Genomic DNA, 22388 nt, shown 5'->3' with positions numbered 1-22388 from the left:
TACAAGTGTGGGCACTATATATCATCAGTTCAACATCAGCACCATTCAACATTTTAGCACAACGATTTAACGTTGGCTAGCTCGTGAAGAGCTCTGACGGTCACCTCTCGTCAAAATTGAGATCATGCTCACCAGGGGGGATGGTTTTCACAGTGACATTGGTATATTCTAGCTGTCTCACTCGTCCTGTCTGTCACATCAACAGAATGATCGTTGGGTGTGATGAAACAATCCTGCCAGTGTCAGGTTGTCGAATGGTTAGAGAGATTACGTTTTGCCAAACTACTGATGATTTCAAAATGATTTTAAAAATCTAATTCCTTCTTTGCCCACCCATTGATTATTTTTATCCTTTGAAGAGCACGGTTTTTTAGAATGTTTGTTTCAAAATTCTTAGTCGGTGTTCTATAATTCTGAACACTGCTTTCAATTACCAAGTGATTGTTACGCAAGAATTAGAACGGCCAGTTAGGAACGTTCTAACTACATACTGTATTTGTAAAAGCCTCCACCTTATAGGGTTAAAGGGCTCCTAGGTAATTGAGACTGCATGCGGGATCCGCTTGCGTCAGTTAACGTGGTCTGACAGTTGCGATTTTACGTGCTGTGCGCGGATCTGGTGAAGCGCTTACTGGCAGCGGCACAATCTGTGGGCCTAACGCTCTAAAACTGCAGTGCGGCTGACAAGCTTGCGGCTAAAAAAAAATATATAAATAAGATAAAGACGCGGCGCAGGACCGCGTTCACACCCGCTCCTCGCGCTGGCGAGCCCGCGTTTATTTCTGACACTACGCACTCCGAAGCTGAGCAAAACAGAAGTGAGAGGTTTCGGAGGAGGGGAAAGTGGGTAATTTCTCAAGCACTCGTTTCTGCGCACGGAGACCACACACAGTAAAATGTCCGGTGTTAATTCATCTCTAACGGTGTTAGTTCAACTCTAACAGTAGTAATTCAGCTCTAACAGTGGTAATTCAACAACAGTGGAGCTTGAATGTTCTCCCGGTGTTTTGCGTGGGTTTACTTCTGGGTACTCCGGTTTCCTCCCACATTCAAAGACATGCATGTTAGGTGCGCTCCTGCAGGTGCCCTTGACCAAGGCACTGGCCTCAGAGCTGGAGCTGGTCCCCGGGCGCTGCACTGCGGCTGCCCACTGCTCCTAGGTAACTAGGATGGGTCAAATGCAGAGGACAAATTATCCCACGGGGTTCAATAAAAGTATATCTTATTTTAGCTTATCTTATACATCCACCAAATGTTATCTGTTAAGAGCTGAATTAACAGTGTTTAGAGGTGAATGAAACGCCAGACCCTTGATTGTGTACTGACGTGTCCATGCGAGCAGGACGAAAGCATTCAGTGGAAAAAGTTGACGAAAATGGACAGAACAGTTCTGCCTTAAGAACCATTTTTTTTGAGGGCCCCTGTCAGTCCGGGCCCTTAGAATCATCCCGGCTCCCGTTGTTATTGCCCCTGTTGATCCTTGGTAGGACTCTGGCAAAGTTCTTGGTAACTATGCTGAGACAGCCAGCATACGCTCTCAGAAAAAAAAGGGCTAATCTTCATAGGGGAACCGTTGTTTTTTTTTTTAGTTCTTTACGGAACTCTCGACGGTGGGTGTGAAAAATGTGTGAAAGCTTCCAGACTCAGCTATTTTGCCCGACAGAGAACCCTGCAGCAGATAGACAGGGTTCCTCCACAAAGGAGCCTAAATACGAATAAAGTTTTACGACCTCTGCCTCCCCCCCTTACAGGACCCCTGATGTTGTGGTGGTGGGGGGGAGGTTATTGCTCTGGATTGCAGTGCTCACCCCAGCCTGTCCTGTGAGGCTGAGTGCGTAGGGGGGGTGGGGCGGTTGGGGTGTTGGGGGGGGGGGTGTATGAGGCGTAACCAGCCCATCACACCTGCTGTGGCGACACGTTGGCGATGGCGTTTCAGCGGGCTGCCGCCGAGTTGCCGACCGTTGCATCAGACCGCACGGCGGGCGCCGCCAAGGAAGGTCCCACAATGCCCCTCTGCGTGCCGAACGAGGCGCCTGACATACCGCACACGCGTGTGAGCAGGAACATTAGCACCCTGCACTGTGGGAGGGGCATGAAGGAACAGGCCACACCCCCCGGGAATGCACCAATCACAGACGACCATCGTCCGACAACAGCCTCGCCTGCAGACTCACCTGCATTCACACGGGCAAATCATTTAAAGGGGGGGGGAGGGGGGGGGGGATGCAACCAGGACTCAACCTGATGCAAGCAACAGGCCTCTTAATACACTTGTTCCTATGACAGCTGTTGCCATGAGAACAGACTTTTGTCGCTACAAAAAAAAAAAAAAAAAAACCCCTTTCACTTCAGAGTCCTCAATGTGTTCATCAGGACATTATGGTCATGGTAGTGCAAAGAGCCCCTGAATTAGCCCACAGTTCTCACACATAATCTTGTCTGCTGCTACACAATTCTTCGAAGGCCCAAAGATCTCTCGGACGGCGCTCGGTAAGACAGACTTCAGCTTTTTATACGGTCGGTAAGACCCAGAACTTAATTAAGCTAAATTAAAAGGCATAACAAAAAAAACAAAAAAACTGTTCTTGTCCGATTTTATGCTCACCCTCTTCCAGAGACACATTCTGAGTGCATATATGCAGTCGCATATTCAAGTAAAAATACAATCAAGTAATTATTCTCAAGAACACTGCGACAAAAAATGTCAAACTTGTTTAACTTGAAAGCATTCGACCCCCTGCTGCTTTAAAATAACCTTCGTTTCCACTTTTTTTTTTTCAATCAAGCTGAAAAAGCCGTCGTGATTAAAAAGAAGTTTTCACTGCTGCGTTTTGAGTTCTTAATGTGACGAACGATCGCTTGCTATTTCAACTTGATTCTCCGATTTATTTATTCACATTATTCATACGAAATAAAAAATAGCTGCACGGGTCAAATAAACATACTTTACTTTTCTGCGCCATTTCAACTCAACCATTTTAAGTTCAAGCGACCTTGACGCGTACATATCAACTGCCATTTTAAGCTGAGAGGACTAAACTTTTTTTTATATCCTTCAGTTATCCTAACTTAGTCATCTGAATGGTATTATACTTTGGCTTAACGAAGGACGCCAAGCTTCCTCGGCACCTCGCTTTGCATACATCTACGGTGACACCACACGCGGAAATACCGAAACGAACCGTTACCTCATGTTTCCTCACTTCCTTTCTGCTTCTCGTACGATTCCGAGGCGTTTCCCCCACCTTTATTTTTATTTGCCAGACAACTTGCTAAATTGAAGTGAGTGGACGTTCTTTTGGCTTTGACGATTCACAAATAGCCGAGGCGGCGAACGATTTCGGAGTTCACATTTTGAAAGCGAAAGGAGTTGAGGGGTTTGCTATCCAAAAAAAAATCAGCATGACACATTGAAGAGTATAAATGAATAACTGTGACTAAAGAGGGCCGTTGGCCTTTACAGTGAATGAACGCCTTGCCTTAAGAATACGGTGACAGTGTCCCACTCTGGACTTGAACCCGCAGCCCTCTCGACACAGGTGTGACTACCTGGCCAGGATGCCATACCTCATCTTGGAGTGAACCTGGCGAGCAAACACGCCAATTCCACTTGACGCAGCTGCGAGAGAGATGTGAGACCAAGAAGGAGAGATGAGGAAGAGATGAGAAGCCTTACATTACATTACATTTATTTGGCAGATGCTTTCATCCAAAGTGAAATGCAATAAGTGCATATCAAAGGTCATCGGAACAACTACAGAACACAGGTCCGATAAGATACAATGCTCATTATGTAACAGTTATACATAGCCATGAGCTCATTAAGTCCAGTTCATACAGTAAGCATAGGCTAGGTCAGAGAGTAAGTCAAACTAGGAGGCAGGACCAGGAGTGAAGAAAAGAGAAGAGAAGGTCAAATAAAAGAAATGAGAAGAGTCATACAGCATGCATCATTTAAAGTTGGTTCCATGGGCACGACAGTGACTTCCGTTTTACTCCAACGGCCTATGCAGTACCCAGATCTCTCTTCATCTCCAAGCCCTCCCTCCATCTTCACTGTTACACAGAATATCAGGCAGGTAATATAATCCCATAACCCCCCCCCCCCCCCGACAACCATACCCACAATGCTTTAGGACACACTGTTTCCAGTGAACAGTCTGCCGTGGTTCATATGCGCAATGAGGATGCATTCTACTAAATGCAGTTCCTCGGTGATCGACGTTAGCCGCAGCGTCTGAATTTGGGCGCCCTTCGGTTGAATGAGGCTCTCGCCGAAAGTCATTTAGGGGCAAAGCTCTGCTCTCATCTGTCCTTTCATGACTTTTTTTCACACATCTGAAAAAGAGAAATCCGTTCGTCTGGCCAGGCCTCAAGAAAAGAAAAGAAGTCAAGAAAGACACATCTGGAAGGCCATTCCCCAGCGCACTCACACAAACGTAGCGCTCTCAAACAACCCTGTTCACAGGCTTTTAATAGGCTCTTAAACGTACGCTCCGCTTGAAAACGAGAAATTCACCACAAGTACACCTGTAAAAATAGCGCACGAATCCGCCAGACGTGCAGTGTGTGTGTGTGTGTGGGGGGGGGGGGGGGGGGGGGGTTAGGGTTAGGGGGGGGGGTTGCTAATCAACTGTCGCAAAGAAAAATTAGAGTTATGGACGCATGTAAACTCACAAGCAGTGCTTGCTGAACAGAGGGGGAGATGTTGACCCCAGTTAACACCTTCACTTCCCGATCGGTTCTTCGTTTTATTCTATTTTCTTGCAACGTCGTACATTTCTCGTCTGTATGGTCTTAAAAGACATGGCCGTCCTTTTTGTTTTTTATTTATTGTTTTTTTTTTTTTTTACAGTGTATGTGGCCGGTAGTGCAGAACGGCCTGCATTATCAGTTACAAAACTGAGAGAAAACGTCCGGTAATTGGTAATTCACTGCGTGAACTGAACTGTGTTCTTGGCTAGAAATAGCTGTGCGAAATGAGTATCGTACCTTACTGAACCTGTGTTTTGTAGTTGTCCAATGACCATGATTCGCACTTTTGTACGTCGCTTTGGATAAAAGCGTCTGCTGAATAAATGTAATGTAATGTAATGTATATTGTGCTGTGCCACTACCAATTATGAATCTTATAGTTCTGTAATTCATAGTCTTATAATTCACTACCAAAGGACTTGGTTGTGCAGAAGCTTGTCTCAGACCTGTGGTAAGTGGAAAATGCCATGTGTATGACCAAACGGATGCAGGGCCTGACCTAAACTTATCTCAAAGAGTCAGTTTGATCAGGCACGGTGACATTTACCCCGACCTCCCCCCTCGTTTTTCTCCTCCTCCTTTACAGACCTGTGTGTTTTTAAGAGAAGAAGAAAAGGAGAAATGGCTTCGACAAAATAAAAAGAAAAGCATACTGCTGCATTTTTATTCGAGCACTAAGCAGAGATAGAGGGTGCCGGAAATGACCTTTTGATACATCTCATTTCTGTGTTGACAGAACAAGAACATTGTGAAGATTCCCAGGCTGATCACTGTGCGTAGTCAAACTCCTCAGGAGAGCATAACTAATCTAGAAAGAGCACAGCTTCGACAGCAAGAACTGTGAGCTTACAACACCACAAGCGTATGCATATATGATGCCAAGTACAGAAATGCTTTGCAAGAGACCGGGGCAATCCACTGTTCATATCCTTTAAAAAAAATTTTTATTCACTTCTCTGGTGTACTTAAGAGAGCTCTAAGAATAATTTTATTATTATTATTATTATTACTATTTTGGACAGAGAGTCAAGAGGGTGACACAATAAGCCCAATTTAAAATTTCGCTTTTTTAGTGTTATTTTTGCAACAAAGCAGATCTTCAAATTTTAATCTTCAATTAATCGACCTTCAATCTACAATGAAGTGACGGGACTCTAAAGTTGTACATCAGGCGCACATAGCCTACTGTACAAAGCTCACACCTTCATCAGCGTTGTGTACGTGCGGTAGGGACCAAGTGGACAATGACGAGTGAATCGATTACGCATTCAGTTTGCGCTCAGAAAAAAAAAACAGCATCACTCGCTTTATGTTCATCCGCATCCGACAGTGAACCAAGCTCGTATATAATTATAACACAACCACAACGTCACCAAAGGGGCGGAGCAGACAATGGTAAATAAAGATGGGCGTTCTATGCTAATCCTTAAGAGTATTGCACTCCTGCACCGTAGCGGCTTGTGCTAAAAGAGTGAGCAACTCTGTGGCTCGATTTAGCTCATGTGAAAGTAACAGCTTTCTTTAGATTTCTGATACCACGCAGGGAAATTAAATGGGTGACAGACGGGGTTTCTATATGCATAGCCCAAGGCACATTGGAGTGATTTTTTCTCTTTATTGTTTAGTCGATTAAACTGTTAAGTCAACCAAGACAAGCCTAGGCTATAACCGAGAACCTCGCGGGCTGACAGCAAGACGTTTCGCTGTGGACAGGTGAGGCGGTGTTTTCGTTGTTCGACTTGTCACACCTTGCTTGGTTTAGCGAGGCTCAGCAGCTGCAGGCTGGGTTAACCTGACACTAACTTTAAGAACTAGTTACAGACGTGATAATTTGCTGGAGAAAGGCTACGCATGGTGCACTGTGAACACATTGGACTGTGCAGGCATAAGCCCTGTTGCACCAGCCAACCCACTTTGAAATACGCAGTTACGCACACCGCGTCGAGTGACAAAATACGCTGCAAAACAAAGAATCGCAAAACACGCATTACTTCAGGCAGCATGAGTTTTCACGTCTCGATGAAGCAATTGGGTACGCATTTCGCAGGGCAATGGAAAATTTGCATTTATTTGACGTTCAAAGTGAAATGCTCTCAGCACGTAATTCAATGGCGCTTTAAAACAAAGTGTAAGCGCAGAACTGTCCATTCCAAGTGGGAACTGTTATTGATTGAATTAACTACCGGTGCAGTGATATGTGTATCCCCTCCTGTCGTAGCGAAATATAAGTGTAGCCTATTAGCAACCAGCCTATTTCTAATTATTAAACGTCTCATTACTTGAATAAAAAAAAGAACTTTTGTAACATAAATAACTATTTCGACTAAGATATTCTGGGAAGGGTCTGTCAACGTGCTTGCTTAATGTAGCTCGGGGCGTTGCCGTGCTTATTTTCGTTAATGTGTCGGTTAAAGAACATAAGCACGCGACGCTTATACATGAGCAAACTGCCGTCATGCCGGTGCTAAAAATGAATGCGTACATGTAGCCTACGGCTTCGCGAAACCTTGAGATCATGTCTGAACGGTGTGCGCCACTGGCCTCTCAGGGGTCATTATATTTAACAAGCAACAACGCGCTGCATAATCTTCTCAACCAGTGAGCGTGGACTAAATATAGTAAACAACAAAAACTTATTCTCGTCAATGTCTGTCTTTTTATCCATTGATTATTTACATTTTAGGTCATTTCATTTATTTGCCAATTTGGTTTTATCAGCCCAACGGTGTCGATCGTAATATTTAACAGTTTGTCTTGTTGGAACATTTTGACGAAGCTATTTTCGCAGGGCATCGCAGTGGAGCTCGTGCCAAAGATGCAAACCTAAACAGACACGTTACTATCGCTGTAGTCTTAAAAGAATCGTGTATATTTTCGCAGTAATTTCAAACATAGGTGCTGATAGCTCAGTCTGCTGCACAAGACGACGGAAGGCAACTAGGGGGAAGATAATTAACATACATTTTAATCAACGTGATGTGACTGCATTTTTGTGTTATTATTCTATTTTTTGGGCAGTTGAAGTCGTCTGTGTGTACGAAACTAAAAAGGGGCCGCGGCTGCCTGTGGTGAGTGCCATCCAAAATTGGCCGCTCTCTGACTGTGAACAAGGGAGGTGTGTTTCTGGTGCAAAAAAATATACAAAACCACAAAGAGAAGAGCGCCCAGCTCTCTGTAGTGTGTCTGTGTGTGTGTGTGAGTGTGAGTGTGTGTGTGTGTGTGTAGGGGTTATATTTAAAGTTTATTGTGTGCTATATGTGTAAAGTTCTGTTGAGCAGACATGTTGGTCTTTAAGAAAACCGTTGCCCTATGTCACTAAAGCTTGGCTAACCAGATGTGAAATTAATGAATATTCTCTTAAATTGTAGCCAATTAAAAGAAAGGCCTATCCATTGCAGTGTGTTAAATTATATATTGTATTTATTACAAAACCACCAGTTAATATCATATTTATTAAATGCCCTTTCTGTTCAGACTTTATTTAACAACATGTTATTTTACCAAGTATTTAATTAGGCTAAGTGCTCGTAGAGTGCAAGAACACGCGTGATTAACCGTTTTTATACACACATGCATTTGGAAAATATTTTATGTTGCGTTAATTTTCTAACTGTGGCAACATTTTGATTGCTATTGGTTATTAAAGACAAAATCTCAGAATGTAGTCATTTTGCCATAGATTTTTTTCTTAAAGAATAAATAACCGCCGTATTAATTGCATCAGTTATACCCCACCGATCAATTACTCAGGGTTACGTACGCTTTAAGTGAGGCGCATGGCGCGTGCGTGCTAATAATAAGGGATACTAATAACGGCGCAATAGCACTGTAATGAGTTAAGGTCTGGTGGTATTTTCGGAACGTTGACATAGAGGCATAATTAGCCCTGGCTTAATACGATATCTTGCACAAGCTGACTGCAACAAGAGTGAAGTAGACGAAAGAAAAAAAACTGGTAGCCCAACAGTGATTTCAGTTAAAAATAGGCCTATTGTATTTATGATGTTGGGCCTATATGATCGGTTTAAACGGCGTAAACGTTTGCACACATTTCACATGAAATACGAAATACGGTATTCTCGCCTACTTTCCTGCATTTATTTACTGGATTACCATCTGAAGAGAATGTGGTCATTCAAACGTTATGTGTCACATGAAAGTGTCAAATGTCAATCGTTTACAGTGGAAATAATCTGCAATTCAGATGCGTTACTATTTTTTTTATTACTACATTATACGTTTGAACAATTGTCTGCATCCAGTGCTTTGGGTGCATGAAAAGCACATCATGAATATAGAAAAATGCTACGAGGAAAAACTTCAGATGCTTAATCTCTTAAATCTCAGTAAAAGCAGACTTAGCGCCGATTTGATTGAGGCCTTTAAATTCATGAAGGGGATTAACAAAATGAACTTCAGGTTGAGCTCTGTTAGTAGAACGGGGTGGCATTAATGAAACTTAGCAAAAAGGTCAATCATGCACAGGCATTAGGAGGCATTTTTTCACGCAGAGAGTGGTCAATGTGTGGAATAGCCTGCCAGGCCACGTAGTAGAGGCAGAAACTCCGGGGAATAAAAATTGAGTTAACAAATAAGAGTTTTCATAATTTCACATTGTAAAGGAAAATACTATAATACCTACACTTGGCTAGACTGACCCACAAACAAACCGTACTTTAATGGGGCGAACATATGCTTGCATCTGTTTTTAATACTAAATATTTACCTAATAGGCCTAAATATTAGTCTTGTATCTGTATTTATTCATTCCTCCCCCCTTCCTCTAGAGTAAATGATTATTTGTATAAATGTCTGTTTGTAAATGTAAATGTGAATATTACATGCTGCTAGAAAAATGTCCCCCTGGGGATAATGCAGTATTGTGTCTATTCATCTACGTATGTACAGTATCTATTTTACCATTTATTTTAAGTTGCAAATACACAAGAACTTCTATTTTGTAAAATTAACTTTATAAACTTGATAAAAGTTTTCATCCGCCATTTAAGACATTAATTTAAATGTCTTCATCCGTGAGGCAATTTTTTATTATTTGACACAAAGTTTGAATGATCTCATTCGCTTCGGACAGCATGGGATTGTTCCCCATGAATCAGTTCAGGGAACATCAGCTAAGTTAACCAGGGCTGAGTTTGTTTTACGGTGCATCCATCTTACGCCCTACATCCACAGGTACCAAGATAGCCTTTGACACTTTCACGCGACACATAACGCTTGAATGATCACATTCTCTTCAGACGGCAAGGCGAGAAAAAACACAGGACGGAGTTACGTGAAATAATTTAGGAAACGCTGGGTACCACTGCTCCGGAACAGAGCTTGTTTAATTTGTACGAGCTAAGATAGCCAGTATTGTTTGTTGTAGCTTGGCCTAATTTTGATGTCAGCCCCTTTAGCGGGCAGGCTTAGCATTCGCGAACTTTAATTAATGACTTTTCACGCTTAGTATGCGTGAGGAACTTTTTGAAGGTTGAAAATGTGTTTTTTTTTTGATAAAATAGAATCAAAGGCATGTAAGACCAAGGTTGTTTTTCGGGTGTCACAGAGATATAAACCAAAAAAAAAAAAAAGAGGTGAATTACCCATATTGCACATGGAATACATCTTCGCAAATACAGTACATGGTTCAAATGTACACAATCTGAACTACTGCCTTGCTCCGGTTCTCTCGTTAATAAAAGGCACTTTACCTGACTTGCCTCAGGTAACATCAAACTGAATAAACAGATTAAAGTGCATTTTAAAAAGCTAAGGTCATTCTGAAATGAATTCCAAAATGGGAAGACGCAGAAAAATCAACTAACTCATAGAAAAGCGCTAAAATGCACTGGTAGGTTACTTAACACAGACTGACACACATACTGAGCACAAACACTCATCACAGACTTAACACACACCGACCCTGAAAAACATGCTTCACTGGATTAACCTAAAATTTTACTGCTGTTTGTTATGCCTATATATTTTTTAGGTTTTCTTAATTGAGATTAATTTGAATTAACCTAAAATGTATAAAATATATATATATTGTTTATATATATGGTAATATATACGTGGTAAAAAAAAAAAAAATTTTTAGGTTTATCCGACTGAAACGAATCGATTTAAACTAAATAATAATAATAATTTTTTAAAGTGCGCGGTCCTGTTCCTGTTCTGCACAGCCAGGGTCTGGTCCGTCTCTCACCCGTGGGAACAGTCTCAGAGCTGCAGATGGGCCGACGGAACCGCAGAAGGTGGCTGGTTTCCAGCGTTTTCGTCTAAAAAAAAAACCGCGTTCCTCTCCGCCATCGCCTGTGAGCTCCCTCGCCCGCCCACAGCCGGCAGTTTATTTATTTATTATTATTATTATTATTATTATTATTATTATTAATAAACCTTTATTTAACCAGGTTAGTCCCGTTGAGATTCAAAAATCTCTTTTACAAGAAGGCCGCAGCACGAAAAGTTAGACAGTATAGGCGGGGGGGGGGGGGGGACTCGTCTGGGACCTGCAGCCTGTTGCGCCCCCGTTGCGCCTGTGAAATTGGGTTCGGATGTAGTCCCGTGATTATCTGACCCAGGTGCCGATGGGGACAGGGCTTACGTCTCATTTCGGGGAAACCGGGTTTTGGGGAAGCGCAGCGGGGACGGTGGGGGGGTCCAGGCGCGGCGGGGGCGGTGGGGGGTCCAGGCGCGGCGTAAGTCTGTCCGTTAAAAAGAGATAAAAAAATAAATAAATAAAGACTGTAGAGGCTGCAGAGTGTCCAGCGTGAAATGTTAAACATTAAAAACTTCCCCTTCCTCTGATCCAGCGGCCTTACAGGGAAGAGCGATGGGGAGGAGAAAGATACAGATCTCTCAGATCATGGACCAGCGCAACCGACAGGTGAGGAGGTCAACTACTCGTCACTCTTCCTTCGCTCATCGCTCTTTCCGTCTCTCTCTTTCTCTCACTCTCTGTTTCATGAGCACGCCGAAGGAGGTTAGCTCGTTATGTCTGAGGTTCGAGCGTGCGCACAAGTTCATCTCTTTCAAACGTTGCACACCAAATGCCTTTCAGTAATTTCTCATGTGCACACCTGTGTGTATGAAGTGCCCGTGTGAGGCGCAGATTCGGCTGGGGAAATGCAATATTCATAAATGTGTGCTCTCTGCATATTACGTCTATTCCACACTTGTCATTTTAAATTCTTGCAAGCGGCACTTTTTTGTGAGGATCCCTTCCCAACTGTAGTGGTGGTTTGGAAATCCCCCAGTTTACTGGTCCATGGGGGTGGGGGGGGTGTGGGGGTGGGGGGGGGCAGGGGTTGGGTGGGTGGTGAGGTCACAATGGTGTAACATCCTGTGGTTTTCTCAAAAGTGCCAGTTATAGTGCATGTGTGTGTGTGCGCGTATTTGTATGAGTTTAGTTTAGTATTCTTGCATTAGATTCGTTATTTAACCAAATGGAAGCCTATACATGCGTTCGCAAATACCCTGACAAAATTTCAGCATTCTTACACATAGAAAAAAATAATTCACCTACACTTTTTTTTAAAAGCCAAACCGCTGCCTAATATTAAAGGTATGTCACCATCCAATGGAAATTCAGCAGTGTGCTTCAGCTTGCCCCCGTCATGGAGGAAGGAGGATGGAATATCATCATATTTGGTGTCAGAAATGTGAAAGGCTCCCAGAGCCCAACCGGCTGCATGATCTGGGCACGGAGTCGGAATATGAGTGTAGAAAAGTGCGTAAGAGTCTAAATTATTAAAGTCTACAGCCTGCAGCTTCATTTAACATGATGCTATGTCTCAGTAATTATCTCCGACAAATTGCACCTGTCCATCTATGTTGACTGCTACTGATTGTTCTTTGCACAAATATATTTAGCGCAGACCTCAGACGCTCGTGTGCTCTCCAGACACCGAGGAAGGCCCCTTGTGGCCGAAACGTTTGCTGCCCTGGTGTGAACCCGCACTTCTAGCACATTTTACACTGTGAGCGGTTTTAAAGACGATAAACGAAGACGGCGCGTTCTCTTTAGTGCGGAGAGCAATCAAGCGCTGCGTGTGGAAGCTCAGCCACACTTACGCTCTAAAGACGAAGTGGACGGTTCAATCAAAAGGTCAAATCATCTTTAAAATACATTCAGCGTAAGGGCACCGGTTTTTTTTTGTCGCTCTTAATTAGAACAGGAGTGTTTTTTTTCCTGTGTCTTCGCTCTGGTCAGGTGACGTTCACCAAGAGGAAGTTCGGGCTGATGAAGAAGGCCTACGAGCTGAGCGTGCTGTGCGACTGCGAGATCGCGCTCATCATCTTCAACGGCTCCAACAGGCTGTTCCAGTACGCCAGCACCGACATGGACAAGGTGCTGCTCAAGTACACCGAGTACAGCGAGCCGCACGAGAGCCGGACCAACGCCGACATACAGGAGGTACTGTACGGCGCCGTGCTACACTGCGCCCCACTGCACTGCACTGCGCCCCACTGCGCTCCACTGCACTACACTGTACACCATTGCACCCCACTCTGCCCCACTGCGCTACACTGTACCCCACTGCACTATGCCCCACTGCACTACACTGTACACCACTGCACTACACTGCGCTCCACTGCACTGCGCCCCACTGCACTACACTGTACACCACTGCACTACACTGCGCTCCACTGCGCCCCACTGTACACCACTGCGCCCCACTGCACTACACTGCGCCCCACTGCACTACACTGTACCCTACTGCACCCCACTGCACTATACTGCGCCCCACTGTACCCCACTGCACTACACTGTACCCCACTGCGCCCCACTGCACTACACTCTACCCCACTGCGCCCCACTGTGCCCCACTGTACCCCACTGTACCACACTGCAGCCCACTGCACTGAACCACAGTGTCTGCACTCACCTGATGTGTTGATAGGCTGGTGCAATGCCAGTGACTGGTTCATAAGGCAGGTTTTTAGTGGTTGTGAAGCCTCCCTCTGCTCCTCTGCCCGGCAGACTCTGCACCGGAAGAGGCTGGACGGACAGGATCTGGACCGGATCGACAGCCTGCAGGGGGCAGCAGAGAGGATCCCTCAGCTCAGCACTGGCATGGGATTTTCTGTTGCACGGCAACGATACTACGTACGAAACTGTGTCTCATAGTGACTGATCTTCTCCCAGCTGTTCATTCCTCTCTTAGTGACTGATCTTCTCCCTGCTGTTCCTTCCTCTCTTAGTGACTGATCTTCTCCCAGCTGTTCATTCCTCTCTTAGTGACTGATCTTCTCCCTGCTGTTCCTTCCTCTCTTAGTGACTGATCTTCTCCCTGCTGTTCCTTCCTCTCTTAGTGGCTGATCATCTCCCTGCTGTTCCTTTCTCTCTCAGGCTCCCTCTCCATTTCCTGTTGACCCCCCGTACTCTGGGGGGGTCTGTGAGAACTGGTCGGCCAGGGGCCACTCCCCCAAACCTGGCCTGCTGCCCCACAGACCCCCGCACCTCCACAAACCCCCCGCCTCCAAACTGGGCTCCTCAACCCCCACCGGGGCCCAGGCCCACCCCACGCTCATGCCGTCCCACTCAGGTAAGACACTCCGCTTGCACTGGGATGGCAGGCATACCATCCGCCAAGTTACACCTTGGCGGGCCGGCATGCCCCATACCTTTACAGCACCGAGAGTTTGGCACTTTTCTGGGTTCCCTACAGAAATAACCACACTGACCACAGACTCTCAGCCCTTAAGAATATTAACTCCTGTACCTTCTGACCTCATAGAAACACACAGAATTCAGAAACAACTTCACATGTTCACACAATAATGCCCCAAACTTGGTTTATTTTGCATTTTCTCCTTTTGAAGTCAGGGCTAGATTTTCCCGGTTTTTAATCAAAAGCCCCTTTCACACAGCGAACACCGCATCTGAGCCGCCTCTGATGCGGAAACAGGTTCCCTTTCCCACAGAATTTGTAATGCGGTATTCGAGCCGTCTTTACCTTTCACACACAGTAGAACTCAACTCAACTCTTGTGAATGGTAAATGGTAAATGGACTGCATTTATATAGCGCTTTTATCCAAAGCGCTTTACAATTGATGCCTCTCATTTGCCAGAGCAGTTAGGGGTTAGGTGTCTTGCTCAAGGACACTTCGTCACGCCCAGGGCGGGGTTTGAACCGGCAACCCTCCAACTGCCAGACAATCGGTCTTACCTCCTGAGCTATGTCGCCCCATGAATGAATTGTTTACGTTCCGTTACCATAGTATCACACTTGATGTGGGCCCAAAGCTATAACGTTACTTGTTATTTATTTTCGTTGCAATCTTCTTGAAATTTCCGGCAAAACAATCAAACAAACAAACAAACGTTACGTTTTGAAGTGCGAGTGGTTGTAGTTTTTATGTTATTAGTTTTCTCGTTCTCAGTGCATTTACAATGTAACTATCTGCTACGTCTGTGTGCGCTACAAAGCGCATACGAGTCGGACCGTAGGCGTGGGCGAAATCAAAAATAGTTTCAATGTCTTCAAAAGAAATCAAAGGAGAGAAATGAAATACGTGTGTCAACCGGTATTTGGGTGCAGCGGTACACGATCTGTGTGGCACTTTCTTCCTCGCTTCTCAACTGTAATAATATTTCCACTTCTTTGTGGGTCCAGGTATTTCCTCTCTACGCCATTTTTTCGGTTGAGAGGTAGGTGCGCGTGAACGCAGATCTGTAACGTAATTCGAACGCCGCCCAGAAAGCAGTCCTCGATGCTGCTTTCCGTTCCCACAGGAGAAATGCGGCGGTAGTCGAGGCGCCTCGAAAACACCGGGAGAGGCATTTTTCTATGCGGTATTTTAAAAGCCGTCGCAACGTGTTCACACAGACATAAGTACGGTATCGAAGCCGTCTCGAAAACTCCTTTTTCTCTTCTGTGTGAAAGGGGTAAAAGACTTACAGACGGTGGTTTGTAAGCGTGAGTAACTTGGCATTTTTGCATGCTGAGAACATTTGTTGAGACTGGAGAATACACAAAAAAGGAAGGAAAGCAGCAATCGGTTGGCATGTAGCACGGACGCCAGACGCCACACCTGGAGGGCCCCAGTGAGCTTTGGCTGTGTTTGAGCCGCTATGTAATTATTTTCAATCAATTGGTTGGCTAATGAGTCCTCGTCGTGTTTCCAAGACCTGAATTTACTGCTGACTGAAAGGAGACCAGGAAAAAAAAAACCCCTGCAGATGCAGTGATACCTCTCTCTAATGGAGCTGCCGTTGCTTCAGACTGATGCTCGACAGAGAGCCGGGACGTTCGATTCCGCTGTCCTCGTGTCCGTTCCTCGCGCCCTCCGCAGCTGAGGTGCGAGGAAGGGACGAGAGGAAGAGGCGCAAGGGGCTTAAAATAGGCGTCCGTGATGAAGCCGGTAGTGCGTCGCTTCGGCCGAACGAGGACACAGGAAGAGCCCAACAGGGCAGGAAGTGCCCTCCTGCCCAGAGAACGAGACAGAGAGAAAGGGGGGGGGGGGGGGGGGGGGAGGGAGAGAGAGAGCGAGCGAGAGACAGAGGGAGAGAGAGGGAGACTCATTAAATGAGTAAATGTGTGAGATGTATTTCATGCCAATAAAGCATATTGAATTTAATTGAAACTGAGAGGGGGTGATAATTGAAAACAAAAAAAAACTGCATATTTTCCGCATCAATTAAAAAAACAACCAGAGAAATAAAAATATTGTATTGTTATGGCAGCTCAATATTAGACAAATAGGACTGAGAGAGAGAGACTTCACTTCTAAGTTCTCTTCATTAATAATAAAATATAAAAATCCCCACTATTTAAACAAATAAGAAAAGAAAATGTAAAAAGAGAAGGTCACAATAAAAATAAAAAGTTAAAGTAAGAAAGACAAAACATAAAAAAGCAAGATGGAGAGAGAGAGAGAGAGAGAGAAACTTACAGTAGGGGTAAAATATGAAATCTGTTTATTCACAAAAAACAACTAAACAGTACAAATAAAAAAAATAATTACCTTGCCGACATACATATATGTCAGGGCTTTTAAAAGTGGCTCCATTAATACTGAATGCTCAAACGACAAATTAGAAAGGAGTGTGTGTATCTGTAAGTGCGTGTGTGTGTGTGTGTGTGAGAGAGAGGGAATTCCAAGTAGCAGTAATCTTTAGAGAACTAAAAACAAGTGGCCTCTTCTGCAAATCAGGACAGAAATAGTATTGTATTCACTTCCTGTTCCGTGCTTCCTGTCTGTCTTTGTTCCCCTGCAGGTATTGGCTGCTCATTGTACTCCCATGGCAACCTGAGCCTAGGCCCTGCAAACCGGCGAATGGAGGCGCAGCCTCCTCCAGGGGACAGCCGCGCCAACCTCAGCACCGCGGTAAGGGCATGCGGCTCCCAGCTGAGCAGTGCTAATGGGGGCATGTGGTGCTGAACCTTACCAACTCAACATCCACACTGCACACCCTCCTGAGAACCTTACCAACTCAACAACCACACTGCTCACCCTCCTGAGAACCTTACCAACTCAACAACCACACTGCTCACCCTCCTGAGAACCTTTCCAACTCAACATCCACATAGCATCACAGTCCTGAGAACACTACCAGCTCAACAACCACACTGCACCACAGTCCTGAGAACCTTTCCAGCTCAACATCCACACTGCTCACCCTCCTGAGAACCTCACCAGCTCAACATCCACACTGCACCACAGTCCTGAGAACACTACCAGCTCAACATCCACACTGCACCACAGTCCTGAGAACACTACCAGCTCAACATCCACACTGCTCACCCTCCTGAGAACCTTTCCAACTCAACATCCACACTGCATCACAGTCCTGAGAACACTACCAGCTCAACATCCACACTGCATCACAGTCCTGAGAACACTACCAACTCAACGTCCACACTGCACCACAGTCCTGAGAACCCTACCAACTCAACATCCACACTGCACCACAGTCCTGAGAACACTACCAGCTCAACATCCATACTGCTCACCTTCCTGAGAACACTACCAGCTCAACAACCACACTGCATCACAGTCCTGAGAACCTTACCAGCTCAACATCCACACTGCATCACAGTCCTGAGAACACTACCAGCTCAACATCCACACTGCACCACAGTCCTGAGAACACGACCAGCTCAACAACCACACTGCATCACTGTCCTGAGAACACTACCAGCTCAACAACCACACTGCACCACAGTCCTGAGAACCTTTCCAACTCAACATCCACACTGCACCACAGTCCTGAGAACACTACCAGCTCAACAACCACACTGCACCACAGTCCTGAGAACCTTTCCAACTCAACATCCACACTGCACCACAGTCCTGAGAACACTACCAGCTCAACATCCACACTGCATCACTGTCCTGAGAACCTTACCAGCTCAACATCCACACTGCATCACTGTCCTGAGAACCTCACCAGCTCAACATCCACACTGCTCACCCTCCTGAGAACACTACCAGCTCAACAACCACACTGCATCACTGTCCTGAGAACCTTACCAACTCAACATCCACACTGCATCACTGTCCTGAGAACACTACCAACTCAACATCCACACTGCACCACAGTCCTGAGAACACTACCAGCTCAACAAACACACTGCATCACTGTCCTGAGAACCTTACCAGCTCAACATCCACACTGCTCACCCTCCTGAGAACCTTTCCAACTCAACATCCACATAGCATCACAGTCCTGAGAACCTTACCAGCACAACATCCACACTGCATCACAGTCCTGAGAACATTACCAGCTCAACATCCACACTGCATCACAGTCCTGAGAACATTACCAGCTCAACATCCACACTGCATCACTGTCCTGAGAACACTACCAACTCAACATCCACACTGCATCACTGTCCTGAGAACACTACCTGCTCAACATCCACACTGCACCACAGTCCTGAGGACACTACCAGCTCAACATCCACACTGCATCACAGTCCTGAGAACCTTTCCAGCTCAACATCCACACTGCACCAGTTCTGTGTCTTCCTCACACACATACTGTATGTACCAAACCAAACCAAGAATGTTCGTACCCGGCAGGAACATTCACTGCATGCAACAGCCGTCGGCTTACTGCCATGGTGCAAACCCGCGCCGCAGTCGTCCGCTAGCAGGAGCACCATTCGACGGCTGTTTTGCTTCTCTTGGCAGTTTTCTGCCTCGCCTCACCGCTGCCCCCTACTGGCTTGCACTTTACAAAACTCTGGCAGAGTGACAGCTGGTGGCAGGCTGATAGTAGGCCACTTCATGCTTGGCAATTGCGTAATATTCAATAACGGGTTTTCCCTGATGTAGAGGGTTACCGCCATTTTTGTGTGTGTGTTTTTATTTTCAATGTGAGTTTTTTTAAAAATGGGTACTGGTGCGGTTTTGATGCTTCTGCCATGGCTTCTGCACACAGATGCTATCTGGAGGCTACAGCCATCGGCCTCTTAGAAACACTGCATTCCCTGATACTGACACACTGTTCCTTACTCCTCCAGCAGAGGGCGCTGTATCACAGCATTTATCCGGGAAACCACATGGCTGCCATGGAGAAAGCAGGCCTTTTGGGGCACACGCTAGGGGGGTACAGGGTACCCACTCCTGGTGAGTCCTACCCCCATAGGAATCCCAATCTTCCCCAGGGAGGGGGGGAACAAATAAATCTACGTACCCTAGGTGGCTATTTCTTGGCTTATGTCTGTATTACAGAATGTGCTATTTTTCACATTTGTATAAAATGAGAAAAAGGACACACACCCTAAGCAATGAGGTACATACTACAAGCAGGGCAGACAGGAAACTTTAATTGAGGCTGATAACTTCAAGAATATATGTTTTTTATTTTAATAGTTTTTGTTGTCTGGATAGTCCTCTTTGGCGCTGTCTAAATATAGGTTGTGTAATTTCATTTTTATGCAAAAATTAGAAACGCTGATTACAAAACACTGACTCTTGTTAGGAGTGGATGTCTGTCAGAAAGCTATATTAGGAATGGGCGATTTGAGAATGTCTGTGATGACGTCCTGTTTCCTCAGAGTACACCCACCCAGGCTCCGCCCACTCTGCCAGTTTTCAGCGCAGTGTCGCGGGCACCTGGCGGCTGTCACATGACCCGGAAGTGCAGGGGGCTCTGGGAGGTCTAGGGTAAGCCTGTCCGCCTGTCCGTCAGTCTGTCTGCCTGTCTGTCCCACCCTACCCCATGGCCCAACACAGCAGTGTGTATATGCATGCGTATTTGTGTGTGTGTATGCGTATGCATGCATATTTGTGTGTGTGTGTGTGTGTGTATGCATGCATATTTGCATGTGTGTATGTTTATGCGCGTGTGCGCATGCGTATTTTGTGTGTGTTTCATCTCTTGTCTTTTTGTACCATCTACAGGCAGGTTGTTGTATTGCATGTAAAATATAAAACACTGGAGGGGACAGGTCTTGTTGAGATGTTACTCACTAGCACCAGTGCTGTCGTGCTCCAGTATAGGCGCTTCAGCCACCCGCTTCAATATAAGAATAATACGATAACAATACGGTCAGAATATGAAGACAAACATTTTTTTCACCACAAGAAAATTTAGTCGCAGTAGGTGTTGTTCTTAGTCTAATGTCTCCCCATGTGCCGATTTGCCAAGTTACTGTGTTATTTTTATAAGACTGCAATACTACAAGATTGTGGAATGTGTAAAGGGGGAACACAGATCAGCGATTGGGGTAAACCCCCCACACCCAGGGACACTAACCTGTTGAATCTACCCACTGCAGGATGTCGAGTGGCGGCTGTTCCTTCCCGACGCAGGTCGCCACGGCGACCCTGCCCGCTCACCCCTCTTCGTCTCCCTCTCCCCCGCTCGGCCTCAACATCAAATCGGAGAGGGCCTCCCCGGAACAGGCCTGCGCCCCGGCCACGCCCCCTTCGGGACCGCGGTCCAATCCGGAGCCGTATCCACTCAGGGGGAGGGAGGAGCCTCACGGGGGAAGCCCCGCCTTCCTGCTCGGCTCTGCCAAGTCCCTAACGGAGGGAAGAGGCGGGCTCAGAGTTAACCAATCAGAGTCCGTGCCTGAGGGAAGAGGCGGGCTCAGAGACGACCAATCAGAGATTGTCGATGGTTGGCAAAGGTAGTAACCGATCTTCAACATAACAAGCCCAGTTTTGTAGACGACTGGGCTTTTTATGTTGAATAAAAATATTTCATTAAGATCGCATATTAAAATGAATAGCTTATTAAAGATTGGTATATTTTCAAAGGAACATGTTAGTGCTAAATGTCTGACTAGCAGTCAAGAGCATACAAAATATAGTCCAGTGCTGAATATTCTTGCTCAGGGAATTTTCCTATTTTGCTCTATATATACATAATAGTGCAGCTTCTATAAACTTTGACCACCATGTGAAGGCACTGAATTTCTGGGGCATTTCATTTTATTTACTTTTTTTAAAATGGTACGGGTTTTGAAAAAAACAAACAAAAAAAAAAAAAAAACTTTTTGTCATAACTAGGATGATCAAAGTGAGAATCGACTTCTCTTTTTTCCAGGGACTCAGAGTGGGCGGGGATAGAATTACACAGGGGGTGGCCAATCAGCTGTGAGTTAAGGTAAATGGGAGTGGCCAGATTGAGAGAACCATTTTAAGGCACCAGGCTTAGCACCCCTACTATTTCTAATTATACATGCATGACGTATGTGGTGGAAATTACCTTAATTTTGCCCGGTCGGTGAGAAGAGTCCAACAGACTTACACACAATATTCTGTTCAGATATATTTATTCGGCCGAATAGGAGAATCCACACAGTGCCACAACACGTCTGTATGAAAGCTCCCAGAACAGGTGAAAAGCCATTCATTTCATACAGTTAAAAGTAGGTGAAAGGCGGGTTCTGGAATTTTCCCAAAACCTGTCTGTCTCAAACTGTTCTGCAGCTTGTCTCTGATTGGTAAAAAAAACATTGGATTTCTGAGATACAGACTTGTTTAGACGTTCTGACTTCTTCAAGGCTATCATGTCACAGTGACTAAAAACAATGGAGAAATACAGGGACAGTTTTCTGGGGAAAACAGGAACACACACGGGAGGGGCTATGCATTCCCAACAATTCTCAGTTAGACAGAAAAGAAATTTTAAATGATTTCTTAGGGTTATATAAAAGCGAGTAATATGTAAACAGTAATTTCTCATTTTCCCTTACACGTATCGCAGGATCTTTAATGGCCTTTGTAAGTGATGACCTTGCTGTACGATTCCAGTTGTGATTCCAGTGCTAGTTTGTACTTGGTAGGATTCTTGCTTGCTGAACAAGCTTACTCTACAGGGTTGGAGTCCTGATCGATGTGGTCACTTCTGGCACTACGATCCTTACTTCACTCTAGTGTTTCTTTTGCACCTCTACATCGTGAACCAATGCACTTGTTGTACGTCGCTCTGGATAAGAGTGTCTGTTAAATGCCTGTAATGTAATGTAATGTAATGTACGACTGAACCCAATATCTCTAGTCTTGTCTGATAGGCATTTTTGCTTAGATCGCTGTGAGGAAGCTCCGTTGTTTCAAAATGTCGCTCATCTGGGAGGTCCCCTGCATTCAGTCAATTTATTCCCTGCAAGATAGTGAATTCTTTTAGGACAGAAATTCATAATTTGCACTTTCATTTATAATAAAA

The 22388-nt window shown here is 45.2% G+C and overlaps 1 protein-coding gene and 1 long non-coding RNA gene across 3 annotated transcripts in view; one reads left to right on the top strand and one right to left on the bottom strand.

Annotated features, from left to right (window-relative positions):
- Positions 1–6140: 6140 nt before the first annotated feature.
- On the top strand, positions 6141–20882 carry LOC118229116 (myocyte-specific enhancer factor 2B-like). Of its 2 annotated transcripts, none has more exons than XM_035420806.1 (9): positions 6141–6468; positions 11571–11644; positions 12971–13174; positions 13742–13867; positions 14111–14306; positions 16983–17092; positions 19237–19339; positions 19771–19879; positions 20494–20882. In XM_035420806.1, exons 2-9 carry the CDS (start codon positions 11591–11593, stop codon positions 20849–20851), a joined length of 1260 nt encoding a protein of 419 aa, XP_035276697.1. In that variant the 5' UTR covers positions 6141–6468; positions 11571–11590; the 3' UTR covers positions 20852–20882. The 2 variants fall into 2 exon arrangements, with proteins under 2 accessions (XP_035276697.1, XP_035276696.1); XM_035420805.1 differs by having other exon boundaries at positions 19234–19339.
- The window catches only part of LOC118229117, a 16980-nt gene continuing 8247 nt past the window's right edge, over positions 13656–22388 (bottom strand). The window contains exons 2-3 of the long non-coding RNA XR_004765610.1: positions 20472–20740; positions 13656–13792 (exon numbers count right to left, since the gene is read on the bottom strand). This is a non-coding gene — a long non-coding RNA (uncharacterized LOC118229117). The remainder of the gene's footprint in view (positions 13793–20471; positions 20741–22388) is intronic.

This window comes from Anguilla anguilla, chromosome 6, assembly GCF_013347855.1.
Source record: "Anguilla anguilla isolate fAngAng1 chromosome 6, fAngAng1.pri, whole genome shotgun sequence".
NCBI lineage: Eukaryota > Metazoa > Chordata > Actinopteri > Anguilliformes > Anguillidae > Anguilla > Anguilla anguilla.
The sequence above is the reverse complement of the archived record's forward strand: the minus strand, read 5'-3'. Positions and strand labels throughout refer to the sequence as shown.

Excerpts from the sequence above, each read along its gene's own strand:
- LOC118229116 (XM_035420805.1), top strand. The coding sequence starts at position 11,591 with ATGGGGAGGAGAAAGATACAGATCTCTCAGATCATGGACCAGCGCAAC. Across the intron at positions 11,645-12,970 it reads TGGACCAGCGCAACCGACAG|GTGACGTTCACCAAGAGGAA; the intron begins GTGAGGAGGTCA and ends CGCTCTGGTCAG. Across the intron at positions 19,880-20,493 it reads GGGGCTCTGGGAGGTCTAGG|GATGTCGAGTGGCGGCTGTT; the intron begins GTAAGCCTGTCC and ends TACCCACTGCAG.